This window comes from Meriones unguiculatus, chromosome 18, assembly GCF_030254825.1.
Source record: "Meriones unguiculatus strain TT.TT164.6M chromosome 18, Bangor_MerUng_6.1, whole genome shotgun sequence".
In the NCBI taxonomy this organism is placed as follows: Eukaryota; Metazoa; Chordata; class Mammalia; order Rodentia; family Muridae; genus Meriones; species Meriones unguiculatus.
In genome coordinates this window covers 19,808,250-19,830,467 of record NC_083365.1, presented here as the reverse complement: position 1 = coordinate 19,830,467, position 22,218 = coordinate 19,808,250, and the positions used below count along the sequence as shown (strand labels likewise).

The following is a 22,218-nucleotide window of genomic DNA, read 5'->3' as shown; positions in this document are numbered from 1 at the left end:
CTTTTAGGATTTTTGTCATCAGTTTACCTGTCCGACTGCACTTCAGTCAGATGACGACCATGAACCTACTCCCTACCAGAGATGCACGGGAGCGCAAGCCACTCGGTTTCTAAAACTCCCAACTTGACTAGTGCCCACCGCAGGCAGGAGACCACCACCTCTGCCGTCGTTAATACTGCCTTTTTACGTGTAACCTCACAATGCTTCTTTTTGTTGCAGCCATCGCACTGTGTCGAAATCTGTTTACATAACTATTCTGCTCCTGGGATGAGGGCAAACCAGAGCACACGCCCGCCTGACACGGACCACGGAATTCCGAAATGTTTTCGCCAAAGAATCGCTGTGCAGGCCTCCGGGGGCTCACGGGAAGGGAAGACCCTGCGGACCCGGGATCCACTTCGATCTCGAGAACCGACAGCTGGGCAGCTGCGGGAGGGCCGCCCCGCCCGCCCCCTCCTCCGGGCGCGCCCGTCCGCTCCGTGTCTATTAATGGTAGGCGACCGCCGCCGCCGCCGAGCGAGCACCACCCTACTCACGCGTGCGCACTTCCTTTTCCTTCCCGGGTCCCCGAGGCCGGTCGGCGTCTCCTCGCCCAGCGTCGCCCCGCCCCGCCCCGCCCCGCCTCGCTCCGCCCCGCCCCGCCGCGCGCGTCGCTCGAGGGGGCGGAGCCTCGGCCGGGCGCCCAGTCAGCCACAGTCCCAGCCTGCCCCGCGCGGGCCAACGAGAGCCAGCCCGGTGACTCACCTCTGCCGCGCTAACTCTTCGCAGCTCTCCTCTTCACACACACGCTCACCCCCCTCCCTGTTGGAGATGGCGGCGGCGGCGGCGGCGGCGGCGGGGGACTCAGATTCCTGGGGTGAGCAGAAGTTCCGGCCCGAGTGCGGGCTGTGGCGGCCCCGCTCCCACGCGTGTACTAACGCGCCTCGCTCTCTTCCGTAGACGCGGACACGTTCTCTATGGAGGACCCGGTGCGGAAGGTCGCGGGCGGCGGCACGGCCGGCGGCGACCGCTGGGAAGGCGAGGACGAGGACGAGGACGTGAAGGTAGGTGCGGGCCGGGGCTCCAGGTGACGCGGGCCGGCGAGCGCCTGCTGCGGGCGGACTCGGGGCCCCCGGGACGCCGCCCGGGCCTGCGGGCCGTGGGTCCCGCGTGAGCGTCGGCCCGGCGCTGCCCCGGTGCCCTCGGCCGGCCGGCCATGTGGGCAGCGGGCGGCGGCTGGTCCGGCCGGACTGTGCCGAGGGTGGTGGCGGCCCGGCCCCCGGCCCCTGGCCGAGGGTCCTCTCTCAGGCCTGGAGTCCTAACTGGCGACGAGAAGTGACAGCAGCAGTCGGGTCGGCCCACGTGCTGGCTTCGCAGTCCAGAACCTCTCCCCGCAACGAGCCGAGCGGGCTGGGCGCTGGGTTTCGGTGTTCGTCCCATATGGAAAGTCGGGAGAGCCGTCTGCCTTTCCCGGTTGAGGGCTCCCAGGGTGTCAGTAAGCTTAGGTATGATCCTGCAGGCCGGGAGCGCGTTCCAGCGGTTAGATGTCGAAAATAAGCGAGGATGGATTTTTCTAAGCGAGAATTGGAACAGTGAAACAACTTTTAGCTTTCCCTTCCCCCACCCTGTGGTGAGAAGGGTGGACGAGGCGCTGAGATAACCAGCGGAACAGTGGACAGAAACCTGGGACAAAACTGTGAACTGTGGAAAATGGAGCGTTAACAGTTGCTCATCTACACAGGGACAGGCCTGGATTTGGTGGTTGCGGTAGACTGGGGGCCGGTGGTTTTGTTTTACTTTGTCCTGTAAACTCGAATCCTACCCACCTTTATAGTTTTTGAAAACTCCTACGGGCTCACGGAACAGCTTTAGGCGTCATTGTCGTCCCCGGTCATTTTTTTTACAAAAGTTACAAAAGTCTCGGCTCCATCATTTTAAGACTTATTAGTGAAGTTTTTAAAGTCTTGTTATATTTGTGCAGACAGACTTTTGTATGAAATGGAAAACGTTTTTCCCTCCCTTTGATTAATCTAGCACCCTGTAAGTTTTCTTTTACTGGTGTTCAAGATTTTGAGCGAGGTTATCATCGCGAACTTAGTAGAACTGTGTGGGTTTTCCATCTTTCCTCTGAAGTTTGTTGAAGCATATGTCCACTTTACCAGACTGCCTGAATTTGAGGAATGAAGTGCGCTTTGCATGCACTGAAGTTAATAATGACAAATAGTAGTAGTGGCTGGCTACCTCCGTCTGTTCTATACACTTGGGGATGTTCTGTATATACACTTTGTTACCAGCCTTCTGTTGCCGCGTCACAGCACGTTTTCAGTTTTGATTTTTCACTTTTTCTAGCAAGTGGCAGTTAAGACAGCCAATAAAGTTAAAGAAGTAAAAAATGAGGGATGAGAGTCAGTTCAAAACAAAACAGGTGGGTGGGAGTATTAGAGGAGCTGGGAGTTCCAGAAAGTTGTTTAAAATGGTCTGTAATGATGCCCTACCTGAGTTTATGGAATCTAGATGGTGTTGATCCTGATGTTTGCAATTCTTATCGCTTACAGTGGTTTTCACAGCTACAACAGTGGTTCTGCAGTCCATTAACTTGTTGTATTTAGCATGTCGTGTTGTGGTGACCCCCAACCATAAAATTATTTTGTTGCTATTTCAAAACTGTATTTTTGCCCTTGTTATGAATTAAAATGTAAATATCTGATAGGCAGGCTATCTGAGTTGTGATCCCTGTGAAAGGGTCATTTGAGACCCACAAGTTGAGAACAACTGTAAGTCGTTAAGTGTTAGAGCTAATTTTTGGAGACTCAGAAGTAAGATACTCCAAAGACCACACCGTCCAGCCACTTTTCCCGTGCATACTTTTGTGTACATAACCATTTCTTTTATATGATTGAAGTTGACGTTTATATTCGAAGCTGATTTTGTCCAACATATTGAAATTTTGTTTATTTCTATTCTTATGCTACAGTATATAAAAAAAGTTTTGACTCCTGGGTTTTAGAGTCAGACTGATTATAGTGTTGCCTTGGCATTTTCTAGATTTGTGGCCTTAAGCAAGTTACACTTTCTCAACATGTAAATGGTCATAATGAGACCTGCATTACATAGTTACTTTGTTGGGTTTTGCTTGTTTTGTTTTGAGGCAGGATCTCATTGTATATCCCTGGATGGTGTAACTATGTAGACCAGTCTGGCTTTGAACCTCATAGAAATCTGCCTGGCTTTGCCTCAGCAGTGCTGGGATCCACCATCAGAATTATTTTGTATTTTAAATGAGCATTAAGCAGGGCAACTAGCACTTGGCAGCTATTCAATAAATATGAATTTTCAGTGATGTTTTCCTTTTTTTATCCTAGTGGAAATAGTTAGACTGCTAAGTTGTCTGTGGTTTATTTTATGCCACATTTTATCATTTGCGAAGGCCAGAAGGATAAGTATTTTTTTATAGTGTGTATTTACTATGAAATTTGTGTTTCTATTGGAAGATCATGGTTATCAAATAAATTTTTCCCTGTTCAGAAGTTTGTTAGAATTGAAATTTGTCACCTTCTGTAGCATGAGTTATACTACCAAACTTCTGAATTCTGATGTTTTAGCGTTTAATCTTTTTGTGGTAGTGTGCAAGCAATGCTTAGTTTTCATCAAGTCAAATAGTCATAGTCCTTAAACAATTCAACGTGTGAATTTTTGTTTGCTTTTTTGTTTTGAGATAGGGTTTCTCTGTGGACCTGGCTGTCCTTTAACTCACAAGAGATCTGCCTGCCTCTGCTTCCCAGATGCTGGGATTAAAGTGCACCACAACTGACCGGCCCAGTGTGTGAATTTTTTAAAAATACCTCTGTTTGGTTGGGTGGCAAGAGCCAGTAATTCCGGCACTTTGGGGAAGTTGGGGGGAATCACTTGAGTCCAGGAATTTAAGACCAACTTGGGCAAGAGTGAGAGTTCTGTCGCAGAATGTCAGCATCAAGTGCTTGGCATTTGTAAATTACCAGTTTAATGCTATTTATAGTGTCTTTTTTAGTTACTGTAGTTGACTATCCTTTTTAGTAGATAGTATTTTACCCCTTCTGACTTTTCAGTAGCTACCTTGCAATAGCAAAAATGGACTTAAGAAAAGCTTAAGTCGATTACCCTCTCTCTCTTCTTTTTTGGTTTTTCGAGACAGGGCTTCTCTGTGTAGCCTTGGCTGTCCTGGACTCACTTTGTAGACCAGGCTGGCCTCGAACTCACGGAAATCTGCCTGCCTCTGCCTCCCTGAGTTTGTAAACCTCTTAATATTCGTGGAGGAAAAGGATAGGCTTTTTCCCAGTAAAAAGATGAGAACTAGTGGCTAGAGAGATTGCTCAGCCTTTCTTCCTGAGGGTCAGAGTCAGATTTCTAGCACTTACGTTGCTTCTGCCTGTAACTTTAGCTCCAGGCACCTAGTATCCAGCATCTCTGTCCTTGTAGACCTGCTGTGACGTACATACCCACAGATAGGCAGAAACTTTTTTTTCCTCATTTTTAATGAGAATTAAGGAGCATATATGTCTGGAGTATTTGCTTGAACCTTTTCTTACTATCTTGATATGCAGGGGTAGCAGGAAGAATTTTTTTACTTTGTATATATGACTAGAGTGATATGTAAGATGTAGATGTAGGGTTGAATGCCTACTGGAAGCAGGGACAAGGAAACCATTTTATTACATTTTCTACATTCCAATTGAGCAGGTTACAGCTTAGGTTTATTCAGAAGGCATACAGATTTTTAGAGGAATCTTCTAGCTGCCTTCAGCTATCTCAGGCACTTTGTTTTGTTTTTGTCTCTGTGTGAGAGAAAGAGAGAGAGAGTGTGTATATAGATAGATAGATAGATAGATAGATATGTATGTGTGTGTGTGTGTGTGTGTGTGTGTGTGTGTGTGTTTAGTTGTTTAGGCAGGATCTCATGTGGCCCTAGGCTTACCTCAACCTCTCTGTAGCCAGTTGAATTCTGTGACCTTTAATTCTAACCCTGCTGCTTCTACAAACTTAAATGCAGGGATTGCAGACATGCACGACAACCCCTAGTTTATTCCAACTTGGGGATAGAACTCAGGGTGAGCCACCAACTGAGTGCTACTCCAGCTTTCAGACATAGGTTTTTCTAGCTGCATTGTAGAATTTATTAGACAGGAAAATGTCAAAACTAAGCATTAAGCAGTCATGTCTTACTCATTTACTTTAAGGTTCTATCCAAATTAATAATGTAAATCTTCCAGAGTAAGGGCATTTTTCAAGTATTTTAGCACTTCTGAAGAACAGGGTCTATATTTTTATTTTTTGGGCAGGATCTCTCATTTGGATCCTCCTGCTTAAGCCTTCCAAGTTTGTTGATTATATGTGCTTGCCACTTCCGGATGAGTGTTTGAGAGAAAAGGGTGATTCCAGTTTCCCAGAAAATAGGTATCATTTTGTTTTGTTTTCTTTAAAACTGTTTCATGTAGTGTGAAATTCACTATGTACCTAAGGATGGCCTTGGACTGTGATCTCTTGGCTTGGGCTTCCCAAGTGCTGGGATTACAGGTATGTACTACATGCCTGGTTTATGCAGTCCCAGGGATCAAACTCAGAATGTTGTGACACTACCAACTGAACTATATCCCCAGTCCTGTTTTATTTTGGAGGTGGGAGGGGCAGCCTATTTGTATATCAGATGGACTAGAATTCTCAAGCTACTCCTGCCTCAGCTTTCTGAGTGTTGTAATCACAAGTGTGTTGCCACCACGCTTGGCTGAAAAGTTATATCTTAAACAGATTATTTTTAATTTTTATTTTGTTTTTCGAGACAGGGTTTCTCTGTGTAGCCCTGGCTGTCCTGGAACTCTCTGTAGACCAGACTGGCCTTCAACTCAAAGTTGCACCTGCCTCTGCCTCCCAAGTTCTGGGATTAAAGGTGTGTGGGACTGCTGCTCGGATGAAGAGCCCAATTATTTTAGTACTATAATGATTTTTGTGAAATAGCAAGTTTTGACTTAGAAAGCCTTATTTTTGTGTGTTGGAATATATGTTACACTGTCTGTAGCAATCAGAAGACAACTTTGGAGTCAGTTATCTCAAGAAGTATGTTTTTTTTATTGAGTAGTATTTTTTTTCTTTGAGACAGGGTTTCTTTGTGTGTTCCCTTTGCTGTCCTGGAATTCTTGTAAACCAGGCTAGCCTTGAACTCACAGAGGTCCATCTGACTCTGCCTTCCTGAGTGCTGGGGTTAAAGGCGGGTGCCACCAAGACTGGCCAGCTTTTTTATCTTGATATTGCTTAGCCAGGAATTTAAAGTAGAATTGATAATCACTCTGAATTTGAGACAGACATTGAGCTGCAACAAAACTAAATTAAATGGAGTAGAATTTACTGAAACAACTACTTTGACTTAAGAAAACGGTAGAACATTTAGCTTTCTTTTAAAAACTGACTTTTTATGAGAAGGTTAACCCTGTTCTCAGGCTGCTTCAAGCAGAAACTACATAATTTAGAGACTACTAAAAGTTGGTTTTCCAGTAAGAACTTAGGTTGTATCTTGTCGCCCGGGCAGAGTGTGTGAAGCACCCTTGAGTCCCACTTCCGGTATACATAACGTGGCGTGGCAGTGGTGCCTCCCATAACCTCAGTTCCCAGGAGGAGAAGAAGTTCAAAGTCATCTGCTCAGGGAATTTAAGGTTACTCTAGGCCAGTCTACCTTTGAAAAAAAAAAAAAAATCAAAAGTTTTTATGCATCTAAACCAAATTACATAAGGAAAATGGAGGGAAGTATATGTTAGCTCCTGGGCTTTTGCTGTGGGACAAAACAGTTTTAACTGCTCTTTTGAAGCTTCTCCATTTGACAATCTATAAATATGTCTTGCTTCAGTTGGAAAGCATTTTTCAGCCTTAAATATGTTCTCTCATTGCATATGATACTCTTACATTTTAGTATTATAAAAATGGCAGAACCAGCCAACTGCTAGTACAATATTAGAAATTAAAAAAAATAACATTTAAAAATTTTGTTTTGCTTTAAGTACTTGGTTGTCGTTTTTTAGGAAATAGATTTTGAACTTGAAAGCAGTCATCTCTTTCAGAGAAATGATTCAAATGATGTTGGTGTATATTTGTAGGGCATGAGTATTATGTACATGAGTATGTTAGAAATAGCCTCTGTTTTAAAGAAGTTGCCCATTTTAGGAAGGTAAACCGAATTTTTATTTTATTTTATTTTATTTTATTTTATTTTATTTTATTTTATTAATAGTCTCATAGTCCAGGCTGGCCTAGAACTCCACAGGTAAAAAGATGACCATGAACTCCTGATCCTCCTGCTTCAGCTCTCCAAGTGCTGGAATTACAGGCATAAACTACAAGGATACCTGAATCAGATTTCTGGAGTGTTTGATGCAATAGAGATTGAATCCAGAACCTCATGCTTGCTGTGCAAGTGCTGTATCAATTGAACTATATCCAGCTTCTGGGAAAGTTGTTTTTAGTAGGATATTAATAGGTTATCTCTTGAACCAAGTAACACTTAGGTCTTTTTCTAAATGGTAGATGAACTTACTGTCTCTATTTTAAGTGTCTTTCAACAGTTTGTCATTTTATTGGAAAAACTTATTAGCACTTACAAAGTCCGCATGTTTACAGAATAATCTACCCAGTGTTCCCTACAGCACTTGCAGTAGGCATTCTACACCCTCCGTTTACTTTCAGGGACTGCTAATTTCCTAACTAACGAGCCAAAACTTTAAAAATTTCTGTGGTAACTACCAAGCTTTTTTTTGATAGTGTCAGCTATTTGCTCTCTTAAGAGAATTAATATGAAAGTTCAGTAGTAATTTCAGGGCAGGCTTGTTGAGCGCATTTTAGGGTAATGGTAATAGCCATGTCTTTTCATGGTCCTTTGTGCATTGAGGCAGGTGTCATGACTCTGCCTAGAATTTATTTACAGGAACAGCCTCTTTTGACCTATTCTGTCAAAATCCCAGCATTTGGAGTTGGAAGTAAAAGGATTATGAGTTCAAGGGTCAAGTAGTTCAAGCTACACAGCGAAACCCCACGACAAAACAGAGAAAGCCCCCAGAAAACGGCAGTCTATGATAAGATTGAGAATTTGTAGGTAGCCTCCTGTTTGTATGGATAGGAGCTGGGGTTATTGTTTGTTGTGAGAAACCAGAGAGTGTTAGGGACAGAGGATACAGAGGTGGTGTGGATGAGCTAAGGGGCACTTCTCTGTGGTGATGGCATCATCAAGGTGCTGCTTCTTTTCATTGAAAGTTCTCTAATGCCTTTGTGGTAGCTTGAAGATCTTAGTATCTTTAAGTTACTAAACAAAATAAAATCTACTCTAGGCAACTTGAGGTTTGAAGGTACATAACTAATATAGTTGTATGTATCTGGGCATATTTTACATGTTAGAATGTACCTTATCTCTGCTTTTTTATGATTCCTGTGATCTAGGGAAGCTCGTTCTAGAGCTAATTGAGGGAACAGATCTTAGCAGGAGGGACTAGTTTTCAGTTATTTATTTTATATTCCATGATCTAGAGGAAGTTATGTTCTGTGTCACTTTGGTCCATTTAGAGCAAGTCTTACTTGTTTTTTACTGAGATAACATGTTGATATTTGCAGACCAGTTTTCTTTTTTTGTAAAATGAGATGCTGCTGCCTTACTTTTAGGAGTGTTATGAGGATTAACCTTAATGTTACAAAATGAAAAGACCAGCATAATTGTAGATGCAAAGTAAATACTCAGTATGTGCTATTACTGTTATTATCTCACTTGTAAATCTACACTCCCTAGAAATACACATGACCCTCCTATCTGAAGCACTGTCTAAGCAGCATGTTACAGACCCTGAAATATGTGGTAGTTAACTTCTGTTTTTAGCTCTTTGGTTCTTTTTGTACTACAGTTTTGATGTAAGAAGTAAGGCACAATAGTAAGGTAATACAAACATTTGGTTTTTAATTTTTAAACCCTAGTATCTTAGTTATTCAAGTAATGACTAATAATCGTTTGTTTTCCGTCTGTTACACTCTAAACCATGTGTTAAATTGACAAGTATAAATAAAATATATTCATTTGGGGGCTGGAGAGTTAGCTTTGGGTAAGCGCGCTCACTGGCTGCTCTTCCAGAGAACCAAGGTTACATTCCTAGCACTCACGTGGGACTTTACAACTGTAACTCCAGTTCCAGAGGATCTGAACCCTCTTCTGGCCTCTCTGGGCAACAAGCATACAAGTGGTGCATAGATACACATGAAGGCAGAACATCCAAACACAGAAAATGAAATGCTTAAAATTTTATACATACATACTGTTTTAAACGTAAAATTTTCCTGTCCTGCTTGTCTTGATACATTGCAGCTTTAATCAGGAGGATAGACTTTTAATCCACTCCCCACCCCCAAGACAGGTTTCTCTGTGTCTCCCTGGCTGCCCTGGACTCAACTTTGTAGACCAGGATGGCTTTGAACTCACAGCAATCCACCTTCTCTACCTCCCAGAGTGCTGGGATTACAGGCGTTCATCACTGCACCTGGCTTAATTTCTTTGTTGGATGTACAAATATGTCTTAATTGAAGTTTAGTGTACATGCCTGGATTGATTTAGATCTGTGATCTATAATGCTATAAAGCTATAAGCTTGTGTTTGTGTCATAGTTGTGGCATATTAGTCAGTCTTTGCCTCTTCTACTAGCACCAGAGCTTCCTGCTTTGCACCTTCCTTATGATGGCTCATCTTCAAATGACATGTCACACTGTGCCTGGTGGTTGCTGAGACTGTGTTCAACCTATAGATTAAAGCTCACTTTAAATTGAGGTCTGTCTGCATGCCTATTAAATCTTCTCAAGTCTATAGAGTCTTTGGATATTATGTTTGACAGTAGGTTTATATGTCGTTCAGTGGTTGAGTTAGGCACAGGAAAAAAGCGTATAGGTGTACTTCAGAGTGCCTTGCTCAACTTAAGGAACCAGAGCCATAAAGGTTTAATTAGTTCTTACTCATCTTTAATACTTAAAAATATTATGTAATTTGATTTGTTGACTGTGGTTGTGTTGTAAGCAATACAGCTTGAAACAAATGACCACGCTCAGCTAGAGAGTGGAATTGTTGCTCCATTTGCTAGACTAAGGAACTGATAAACAATGTAGTAGTACACAGGCCTGTGATTTCAGAATGCAGTAAGAGGACCATGAGTTCAGTGCCGACCTGGGGACACTTAGACAGACACTGTCCAAAACTAAAAACAAGACAGCAACTGATTTTAAGGCTTATATGTTTTAGCTTGGTTAGCTTGTGTTTTAATAGCTAAGCTTTTTATTGCATTAAGTGGTTATAAATGCTAGGAAAACATTAAAAATCCTAAAAGGGGGAACACCCTCTAGCAGACATTAAGCATCCCATAAAACTTCTCTAGTGAAAGCTGTGTGACACTAAGTGCAGTGTTGGTTGTATCTGTAATCTCTGCACTCAGGAGATACAGACACAGGCAGGAGGGCGGGTCACTAAGTTTTAGGCTAGCCTAATCTATATGGCAAGTTCCAGGAAGGCTAGGGCCATAGTGAGGCCCTGTCTCAAACATACAAAAGTGCCTCAGTGTATTACTGATAAATGAAGAGGCGCCCTAATGGTAGAATAAGATAGAAAGCCAGAAATAGACCATCTGGTCAGAATTTTAGTATTTGATGACAGTAATGCAGACTTTTTCCATAACTGATGCTTGGCAGCTTACTAATCATTTGGAAAACTATGAAATTTGATCTGTGGCTTTTTACTGTAGATGAATCAGGGATGTAAATTTAAAAAAAAACAAACAACAACAACAGTGAAACAATATACATTTAGAATAAAACATGGCGAGCTCTTTGTTATGAGATTTTCTGACTTAATGCAAATCCAGAGGTAGCAATAGCCAATGACTCATAGATTTTACTGTATTTGAGAGACAATTTCATTATGAGAGGAACAAGACCAGGGTGCCTATTATCTCTGTTCCTGCTCACTAGTGTGCTGGAGATGGAGCTAGTACAGTCAGAAGGATTAGTCAAACTGGGGTTGGGGACTTGTGTCTTTGATCTTAACACTTGGAGGCAGAGGCATGTGGACCAATGAAGTGGAGGTCAGCCTACTATATACAGTGAAACCTTTGTCTCCAAGGTCAAGAGCTAGTGTACCCTTTCTGTTGTTCTCAGGTGGTGCGGCACAGGTTGTATAGTGTATCCCTTATCCAGAACAGAAGTATTTCCAGTTTAGAATTTTTTCCTTCAGATTATGAGGTGTATATGTGCTTGTATAATGGTATATCTTAGAGATAGGACCTAAGTAAGCATGAAATTCTTTTGACTTAGATATACCTTATACATATAGCTGGAAGGTAATTTTATACACTGTTTTTAATGTTCTGTTTTGACTAATGATCTTTCAGTGGGTCAGATGTGAAATTTTCTATTATTAGTAGTATTTTGGTAGTACAGGGGATTGAACCTAGGGTCTTGTGCATACTAGGCAGGCATTTAACCATTGAGCCACATTCCCTAGCCTTCTATATTTTCAATTAATTTTGGAACAAGATTTCACTAAGTTGCCCAGACCGGCCTTAAACTCACTTTGCAGAAACAGGCCTTGAACATCACTCTACCTCCCAAGTAGCTGGGATTCCATTCAGGCTTGTGGCATTAGGTTGTAGGTATGAAATATTCTTATGGCACTCTTGGTACTCCAAGAGTGTTTTGGGTTTTGAAATGTTGCATATTTTTGGATTAAGAAACTATAAAGAATTGATAAATCTAATTTAAATGGTAAAATTACTGTTCAAAGACTGGGTATAATGGTATGTAATCCCACCACTTGGGAGGTGGAAGCAGAAAGATCAGGAGTTCAAGGCCAGCCAGGGCTATACTGGACTTTGGCCTCTTCCCAGAGTCATAGCCTTTGCCATATACAAATGATTATAGGGCATGATTAGGTCAAGGGAAACCTTCTTACAAAAGCAACATGGGAATTTATAGAATACTTGGAACAAACCCAAAGAGAAGCATGTGCAACTTCTTACTCTCCCGAGATACAAAAGTATAAACCCTTGGGTAAGGCATTACTGTTACAAAGACTGTGATACCAAAAAATACCAACAAGCTTTTTTTTCTGTAGAATTAGGTTAACCATAGAGATCACATGGAAAAGAAAATGTGTAAGAATTACTAATGGAGGTTCTTGTCTTCAGGATAACTGGGATGATGATGATGATGATGAAAATAAAGAGGAAGCAGAAGTAAAACCAGGTGAGCCACTGATACCCCTTCATTGTTTTAAATCAAAGCTTTCTCTGGCTTTTTTTTTTTTTTTTTTTTTTTCTCCTTCCTGCTATTCCCCTCTGGTTTCTCAACAATCAGATTATATACCTGTTGGTTTTCTGCTTGACTGCTGGATCTCATAGGAAGGAAAAAAGTAGAGGAAATGGTGATATTTGAATGATCTTATCTAAGGGAAGTATAATGGAAGATATTTGGATCTTTGGGGATCAGATTTGAAAGGAAAAGGAAGAGCACCAGCACTTCCTCATTTTCAGAATATCACCATATAACTCTGGAAAGCTAGGGAAGGTTTCTTCAAGTATTCAGGCACCATGTCTGCCTTAGCTGTAGACTAGAAAGTATTGAATATAATTTAAAATTTTTTTCAGAAGTAAAAATTTCAGAAAAGAAAAAAATAGCAGAAAAGATAAAAGAGAAAGAACGGCAGCAGAAGAAAAGGCAAGAAGAGATTAAAAAGAGGGTAAGTTCTGTCAGTTTCCTTAAAATGCATACAGAATTCATATTGTTTCAGTTGTACAGTGTCTGAACTGCCTGCAAATAGTACCTAGCGATTTGAAGGGCTCTGTAAAGATAAAGTGGGCATACCATGAGCCCACAGGTGAATCCCAGAACAAATTGGTTGTAGATTTTTGCAAAAATAGAGTTCAGAAGTCATATATGAAAATATTTTAAGTTTCACACTCAGGAGAGTTATATTGTGCAGTGACCACACTTAATGTTTTTTGCTAGCACCTGCAGTTTTGTTTCTTCTTGCAGTGCTGACATTTGAATACAGGGCCTCATGCATGTAAGTGATCTCTCCACCACTGAGCTGGATCCCAGCCTACCTGCAGCTATTTCTAGTCACAGTTACAATACACAGGGATTGTACTGAGCAAGGCATAAAAAGTCTCTGTTCCTGCGTCATGAGTGGTTTATTCTTGATTGTAGCAGGATCCAGAAATGCTGTAGTATTAATTGATCTTTTTTTTTTTCCTTTTTTTTCAAGACAGGGTTTCTCTGTGTAGCCCTGGCTGTTATGTAGACCAGGCTGACCTTCACCTGGCTCTGCCTCCCAAGTGCTGGGATTAAAGGCATCCACTATAGTGACCAACTTTAATCTTTTTTAATAGGAAACATTTTCATAATTCAGACATAAAAAATGATAATTACAAAACACCCTTTTCTTACTTACTCTTTCTATCCCAGATGTCAACATTGTCCCTTATCTTTCCAAGATATCTTTGTATTTCTGTGTGTATTGTCTCCACCTCTCTTTGAGACAGGCTGTAGCTTTGTAAACCAGGCCGGCCGTGAACTTGACTTCCTCCTGTCTCCACTTGCCAAGTGCTGAGATTATAGACCTGCATCACTAACTGGCTCTCTTCTCTTGTATCTTTTCCACTTTGCTTTTATTTACTTTATTGTAGAGATCTTTTCATACTTAACATGGAAATACCTTTAATTACTTTTTTGCTTTTCAAGGCAGGCTTTCTCTGTGTAGCCTTGGCTGGCCTTGAACTTGGAGATCTACCTGCCTCTGCCTTCCAAGTGCTGGAATTAATGTGTGTGTCCTAACACTGCCTGATCTTTCTTTTTGTTAAGGGAAAAAAATCTTCAAATTGGGCTGGAAAGATGGCTCAGAGGTTAAGAGCACTGGCTGCTCTTTCAGAGGTCCTGATCCCAGCAACCACCTGGTGGCTCAGACATTCTAGAAAGAGATCTGGTGCCCTCTTCTGGCATGCAGGCATGCTTGTGGACAAACACTATATACATAATAAATAAATCTTTAAAAAGTTTTTTCAAATATGAAAATAGAGAAAATAATCAGGCATGGTGGTGTACTTCTATAATCCCAGTACTCTGGAAACCTGAATTAGAGGATCATAAAATTCAAGACTAGCCTGGGCTGTATTGTGGGATTCAGTCTTATAAAGCCAAATGTGGTGGTATTCATACCTGTAATACTGGTACTTGAGAGGCAGAAGCAGGAGGATTGCTAAAGTTGAATGCCATCCTGGTCTGTGTAGCAAGTTCTAGACCAGCATACATTTACCTTTAAACCTGTGAATGGGTTTTTTTTTTTCATATGATTTCATAAATACAACCTGTCATACATATTTCTAGATTGCAAGCTTAATATATAAATACATTACTGGTTATTTCAAGAGGTTTAGATTTGCTTTGTTCAAGCAGGGACCGTGCATGTATCACACTCAGTTGTTAATATTCTTACTATAGTATTTTTTTCTTTCTTTCCTAGCTCCCTGTCCCATATTTACCCCCCGTACTCCCACAGTGCCTTTTCTCTTTCCATCGTTCTACTGATAATGTTAGAGACTGGCTGCAGTTGTCTTGTAGCATATAATACCTTTTGCTTATATCTCATTACTTCTAACTTCAGTTAGCTCTAACTCACTGGCCATGAGTAACATTTTGGCTAGATTTATGTTAGATATTTTAAGCTTGGAATATTGGCATGTGCATCAATCTGCCTCACAGCAGGAGTCCTGTCCTGTCTGCACTGTGTTGACTGAAGCGGAACAGGGTTGAGATGAGGGCTCAGCCTGAGCCTGCTTCCATCATAAACTTACATTTTTCCTCACAGCAGTTTCTTACCTACCTGTTACAGTATTATTGATGAGCATTTCATAATTATTAAGGATTATAGAATGGTGATATTTCACATTCTGACTTTTTATTTGTGCTGAGTCTTGATTACTTTTGATTATGGTTTGTATTGGAAAGGGAAACTTTAGTTTGCTTTTCCAGTATAGAAAAGTCACTGCTACATCTCCTGGAACTGGAGTTAGAAATGGATTTGAGTCAACAAGGGAATGCTGAGACTTGAACCCCCCAGTCCTGTGGAAGAGCAGCAGGTGCTCTTAACTACTGAGTCATTTCTTTAGTCCCCATCTGAAGAGATAAAGAAACCCCATGGGTTTCTTAATATAAATAATTTAGAATTGCTTGATGAAAACATGTAGAAAGGGGGAGGGGCTGTGTTCAGGATGTAAAGTGAATAAATACTAAACTTATTTATTAAAAAAGCATGTAGAAATATTTTAAAACACCTGATACATTTTTCTGTATTGCTTTAGAAAGCTTGTTTAGTGCCTGTTGTGGCAGTATATGACTGTGCCATTTCATCTTGCTTATAATTTCATCCAGTCATTGTTAACAATTTTAACAATGGATGAGGAAATAACTAACCTCTCTTCCTGGCTTTAAATCTTACCAGTTAGATGGTACTTCCTTTTACCATGGTAAAGCTGTTTAACTTCATTGTGTCTCTTGTTTTACTTGTACAATTGAAATAAGAATCTAAAGTGAGCCAGGCATGGTAGCGCATGCCTGTAATCCCAGCACTCAGGGAGGCAGAGACAGCTAGATCTCTGTGAGTTTGAGGCCAGCCTGGTCTACAAAGCAAATCCAGGACAGCCAAGGCTACACAGAGAAACTCTGTCTCGGGGGGAAAACAAAAACAAAAAAAGAATATTTAAAGTGTTTAGAAGAATGTCAAAATCCAGAAATCATTTTGTATGTTCTTGTTTCTTCATGTAAGTGCTGAAATAAAGTTGATACAATATGAAAATATACTGTGTCTACCATAAACCTTGCTTTTGTAAGTGAAATTTCTGTTTCTTTTTAGTTAGAAGAGCCCGAAGAACCTAAAGTGCTAACACCTGAAGAGCAATTAGCAGATAAACTTCGGCTAAAGAAATTACAGGAAGAGTCAGACCTTGAGTTAGCAAAAGAAACTTTTGGTAAGATGGTGGGTGCAATGTTGAGCTACTCCAGATGAAAAATTCTGCCAGTCTTACTTGTGAAAGACCAAAAATCATGTTTTTAAAGGATACATATGTTCTAATTGAAATTAGAAAAGTTTTAAGCTCTTGTTTCTATATTTGATAATACTTGGCAAGGCATAGACAAATTTTCAGATTTTTGAATAATTGTTTTAATAAGATTATTAAATATAAGATATCATTGTAACATATACTAAATATAATCCTAATATAATATACTAAAATAATCCTAAACACAAAATCCTAAAACTTGGGATACTGAAACAGGAGGGTGAGAAGTGGAGGCCACGTAGGGCTGTATAGTAAGACTGTGCCTCTCAACCCTCTCCCAAAGACGTAAGTGGACCCAGTAAAGTTTATCTCGCCAACATTTATTAACTGGAGAGATTCTGCAGTCTTTAGCTTTGAGATTAAAATGCTGGGCTGTTTTGGGGTCACCCTGTTGCCATAAGTCTGGCCAGGACTTGAGCATAGCCCCATGTCGAATATCCAGTTTGGCCCTGCCCTGTGTTCAAGTTTACTCTTTTGTGAGATCTCCTAGCCTTCATAACACCCTCTCTTTCAGGGCTAGCATTGCTCTGCGGCATGCCTCTAGCTGTAGCTAGTGAACAAGATAAATTCCTACCTTGTATACTCTTAGCTCTAGCAGCACTGCACAACATAGTCTCTTAGTTATAGTACTATGATAAAACATCAGACCAAAAACAAGTTGGGGAGGAAAGACTTTATTTTTATCCTGTAGCTTATATTCCATCCTCCAGGGAAGTCAGGGCAGGAATCAAAGAAAAGCCGTGGAGGATTACTGCACCACAGGCTAATCTGGTGGGGGCATTTTCTCAGCTAGGTCCCCTCTTCTCAGAGTCTTCTGGTTTTTGTCAAGTTGATTTTAAACTAGCCAGCACATGTAAGGAAGATAGAAATCAAGACTGCTTCATCTGTGAAGTTTGTCATCACCAGGTGTGAAAATGCTGACTCCCCAACCTCTTCTCTAACACACAAGAGGTCTGCTGTAGTTAACTGTTTTCGTATGACCATATCGCTCAGGGGGTCTCTAGCAATGTCAGATGAGACTGTGGCATTCTCTGTATGTGACAGCCCATCTGCGTATGTGCAGTGCTGAAAACCTGTGAGACACCAGTTATAGGTTAAGAGGAAAGTCCAACAGCAGTCATTGTTTAGTTAATAGGAATTTACTGTTTTCTTGTGCTACAGTGCTGAGTCTGTGGTATTGTTAGATCATTTACTTGACATTGAAAAAGGTATGTACAGAAGCATACATACTTAATTCTTTTAGGCTAGATTAATTTTTTCTCTCAGGTTTTAACACTTGGAGAAAACTGCTTAATTTTTGGAGTTAGCCGATTATTTTTATAGTATTCCTCCTTTTTATCCTTTGCCATTTTTGTAAAAAGTTGTTTTGTTTTGACATTTATTGTGTTTTGTACCCTAGGGTGCCTGTGGGGGTCAGAGGAGTGGAGTTGGTTCTCTCCTGCCATTTGGGTTCAGAGGCTTGAACTTAGGTGGTCACATTTGGTAGCAACTGTCTTTACCCCCTGAGCCACCTCCCTAATCCTTTTTGGAGATCTACCTGCCTTTGCCTTCCAAGTGCTGGAATTAATGGTGTGTCCTAACACTGCCTGATCTTTCTTTTTGTTAAGGAAAAAAAATCTTCAAATCCTCCTCTAATCCTTTTTGTCTCCTCTTTCTTGGACATATCTTTGAGAGCATCTTTCTTTGTACAGCTAGTGAATTCTATGGGTCCCTTTTTTAGTATGTCTTTTGTTTTTGAGACATGGTTTCTCTGTGTAGCCCTGGTTGGTCTAGAACTCACTATGTAAACCAGGCTGGCCTCAAACTCAAAGAGAAGCTTTTCTCTGCTTCTTGAATGCTGTGATTAAAGGTGTTTACTACTGTGCCCGGCTGTTTTTGTTGTCTGTTTTTCAAGTATGGTTTTTTGTTTATATTTGTTTAAACAGTTTTTGGTTTTCTGAGATGTTTCTCTGAGTAGCTCTGGCTCTCCTGGAACTCACTCTGTAGACCAGGCTGGCCACTAACTCAAAGATATGCCTGGCTTGCCTCCCAAGTGCTGAGATTAAAGGCGCGTGGGCCACCACTGCCTGTCAAGTATGTTTTCAAGCGAATAAAATACATGTTTATTTTTTTAAAAAGCAAAGGAAATCTGTTGAATTGAAACAGGAATCAAATCATAAAACAAATCTCATGACACAGAATTAAATGTTTTTAATTTTCAGTGCAGGGGATTGAACTTGGGGCTTCACGTAAAATATGTTAAAGCAGTACATACCTGAGCTACATTCCCAGTCCATGTGGTTTCATTAATTTATTGGTTGGTTTTAGGGTTGTTTGTTGTTGTTGTTGTTGTTGTTGTTGTTGTTTTGTTTAGTTTTTGAGGCAGGTTCTTGTCAGGCCTTGAACTCTTATTTTGAAGTTAGAAGTCTCCTGAATTCTGTCTAAGAACTCTTAATAGGCCCAGGTTAAAAAAGCATCATAGGGCTGGAGTGGTGGCTCAGCGGGTAGTAAGTCTGACGACAATATGAGTTTGATCCCCAGGACCCACACTGATAGAAGGAGTAAAAGTTATCCTCTGATTTCCACATGCAGGTCATGGCACACACACAAACACACACACACACACATACACTGTGATAATTCAACTTGGTTTATGAGGTTTAAATTTTTTGTTATGGGGAGGGCCATGTGTGGAGGTCAGAGACAGTTTTGTGCTATCAGTTCTCTCTCCCCAACTTTACATGAGCTCCAGGTAAGCTCTTACCCACTGAGCCATTTCACTAGCCCCTCGTTGATAAAATGTTTGTGTCTTCCTAATGTCTCAGTCTTCTCTCCTACAGGTGTTAATAATACAGTTTATGGAATAGATGCTATGAACCCATCTTCAAGAGATGATTTTACAGAGTTTGGAAAGTTACTAAAAGATAAAATTACACAATATGAAAAATCACTATATTATGCCAGTTTTTTGGAAGCCTTAGTTCGAGATGTTTGTATTTCATGTAAGTGATTCTGATTTCTAGCCCCTTTTGTGTTATGGCCAGATGGTGGTGGCAAACTAATCCCAGCAGTGTGCAAGTAGAGGCAGGCGGATCTCTGTGAGTTTGAGACTAGCCTGGTCTACAAAGCAAATTTCAGGACAGCCAGGGCTACACAGAGAAATCCTGTCTCAAAAGCTAAGGGGGGGACGAAAAAGACTGTATATGCACACCATCCTTGGGAAAATAAATGATATTTTTAAAGTGCCTTAATGCTGTGTAATATAGACTTGGGAACGTTCTCCAATTTTAGTATTCGGGTGGGGGTGGTAACAGGCTATTGTAATTGTTTTGTAGTAGCTTCCCAAAGACAGTTGGCTTATGCCAAATAAAGCAAGTCACAAAACACTGGGTAACCCTTTTACCCAGCTATCTTCTAAAGGAGTACAAAGTATCTATAGAGGGAGTGGATTAGGGGTTCCGAGGGGTTTAGAACTCAATGAGAACCTCAGAACTTTGCACATGGAAGGCTGATATGCTACCCAAGCTGCCTAACAGAACTGGTGTCCATAAGATGGGGTACCAGACTAAGGATGTCTGGGAGTTAGGACTAGTTGAAGATCGAGAAAAAGATCACCATGAATTAGGAGTTTTATTTTATTTGAGGAATGATCACTAAGAGGATTCTCACTGTGATTGATTTACCCACAGGTGGGTCTTCATTTTACATGTACTGTTTTTTTGGTGGGTGCGGCAGGACTCCTAACCAAACTCGTTAACATTTTTTTGTGTCTGAGAACTTAAAAAAAAAAAAAAGATTGTATTTATTCATTTTGTGTATGTGAGGGCTTTTATCTGCATGCCAGAAGTGTAGACAGATGGTTGTGAGCTACCATGTGGTTGCTGGGAAGTGAACTCAGGACCTCTGGAATAGCAGACAGTGCTCAAGCCATCTCTCCAGCCCTAACTTTTTTTTTTTTAACTAAGTAGAGGACATGCTGTTCACTAAATGTGCTATAGTACCTGGGCTAGAACATACACAGGGCAGAAGCTTGTCATCTGTGTGTTTAAATATCACATGTTCGTGTAGCTGGTGCTCAGTGAACATAGAGGCTGTGTTATAGGAGTTTGTGTTATTCCCCCCCTCCGTTTAGACTGAGGAAAGATGGCAAGAAGCAGTAAGAACAGAGAGTCCACAGTTAAAGTTCTTTATAGTCATTGGGTTTGCTGTTGTATATTAGTGAGCCTAGCTGTAGACTGAACAGTTACCTCATTATTTATGAAGGAGAAAAAATTCATAGTTAAAGTTACCCAAGTTTAATGACAAATGATTTTTTAGATGTGAGGAAGATAGCTTAAGATTTTATTTTTCAAAATGCTTAAAAACTGAAGTTTAGTAGTATGTCTCTCTCTTTTAAAGTGGAAATTGATGACTTGAAAAAGATTACCAACTCATTGACTGTGCTTTGCAGTGAAAAACAGAAGCAAGAAAAGGTAAGTGCAAGCTGTGCAGAGAAATGACACGTTAGAGTGGAGCTGTGGGCAGAATTCCCTCAACACTGCAAGAGCCTGTTGAAATTTAAGTTAGAACAGAACAACAGTGTGGTGCCTGTTGTCTCCACTCAGACATCACCGTGTTCTTTTTTTCTGAGACAATAAAAATTGCTGTAGGTTGGGCCTTTTAGAGAGGCTTTGCCATCTTTTCGAGGGCTTGCTATGACAGATGAAATGCCCATAGGAGATAAAGGTTCATGAATTTAATTCTTCTTCATTTTTAGCAAAGCAAAGCCAAAAAGAAGAAGAAAGGCGTGGTTCCTGGAGGGGGATTAAAGGCCACCATGAAAGATGATCTGGCAGATTATGGTGGATATGATGGAGGATATGTACAAGACTATGAAGACTTCATGTGACATTCTATCTTTTCTTGGTGTCTTCTTTCTGTTGCCCACAATCCCTTCAACATGTAGCACAACCTCCTTTCCTTTCAGTTCTGCCAAATGCTACAATCAGAAGTGCAGTATCTTTCGTGCTGGTTATTTAACCCCTTGACACTCAGGTGCTAATGTGCAAATGAGGGAACTTGGATCTTGTTGCCAAGGGGTTAAAATTGGGAACCTCAGTTGCTACTAAATCATAGTTTAAAAACAAAACAAACCTAATAATGTTGTCATTGTTGCTATCTGATTCCATAGCAGCAGTCACTAAATTGGAAACAAAGGTTGCAACATGACAAAAAGATTGTGTAGTATTTACCAGCACCATTCAGTAATACAGCCTTAACCATACCTCCTTGAACTACTTCATAACTTGTCAAGAAAAGCAGTTTGCAGCAAGGGCATGTGAGATGCACCTAGTATTAAAATTGCTTTGTCTTAAAATTGAGGTGAGGATATTAAACATGTTGTGAAGAAGACTGCTTATCTCAGAGTGAAGATACTGTGGCTGAAAAGTACTAGTTTGATACTTAAGATTTTAATGACCAAAACCCTCCAACTTTAAAACTGAAGAAGGTAAACCTCTCCATATTACAGTGCAAGTGGTGGACTCTGCAGTGCATTGACTGTCTAGTTATTTATCTGCCTATTTCTACGGATGGAGACTTCAGATGGGGGAGGGAACTCTGTTTCTATTTGCCTGATTCAAGTGTCTGAGAAACAAATCTTGTTCTTCTAGGCTATAATGGAAAAACTTTTAACAGGGTTTTGGCATTTCCTTTTCTTTATAAAACATGCTCAGCAAACTGCACCAGTTAACTACAGTTTGGTAAATTGTTATGTTAACAATTATGACATCTGCAATGTTTTATAAAGCAACTAATTTAATAAAATCACTATTGTGAGGACTTAAATTTTGTGTTACCTCCCAAGAAATAGTTGAGTTACAGGATCCCACCCTTGGGTGGAGTTATCTGTGTACTCACTAAGGCTCAGTCAGTGCTTGGTGCAGTTATAGCACTGAAGCAAGAGTGCTTGGGTCTTGAGTAGTTAACTGTGGAGCAACAGAGGCTGCTTTCCTCCCCTTGTTTATGTAAGTACTACAACTATTTATTTGGAGTAATGGAGCCTACTTACTCAGGTTATTGCTGTAAGCATAAATTGGATGATCATCTTAAGTAATTTTACCAAATTTGTGGT

The 22,218-nt window shown here is 40.8% G+C and overlaps 1 protein-coding gene across 1 annotated transcript; it reads left to right on the top strand.

Annotated features, from left to right (window-relative positions):
* The first annotated feature begins 696 nt into the window (after positions 1 to 696).
* Positions 697 to 21,932, top strand: Eif3j (eukaryotic translation initiation factor 3 subunit J). Its single transcript, XM_021649005.2, has 8 exons — positions 697 to 856; positions 940 to 1,043; positions 12,198 to 12,255; positions 12,657 to 12,748; positions 15,920 to 16,034; positions 18,947 to 19,108; positions 20,505 to 20,578; positions 20,863 to 21,932. The coding sequence occupies exons 1-8, from the start codon at positions 811 to 813 to the stop codon at positions 20,992 to 20,994; spliced, it is 783 nt and encodes a 260-aa protein (XP_021504680.1). The 5' UTR covers positions 697 to 810; the 3' UTR covers positions 20,995 to 21,932.
* Positions 21,933 to 22,218: the final 286 nt, after the last annotated feature.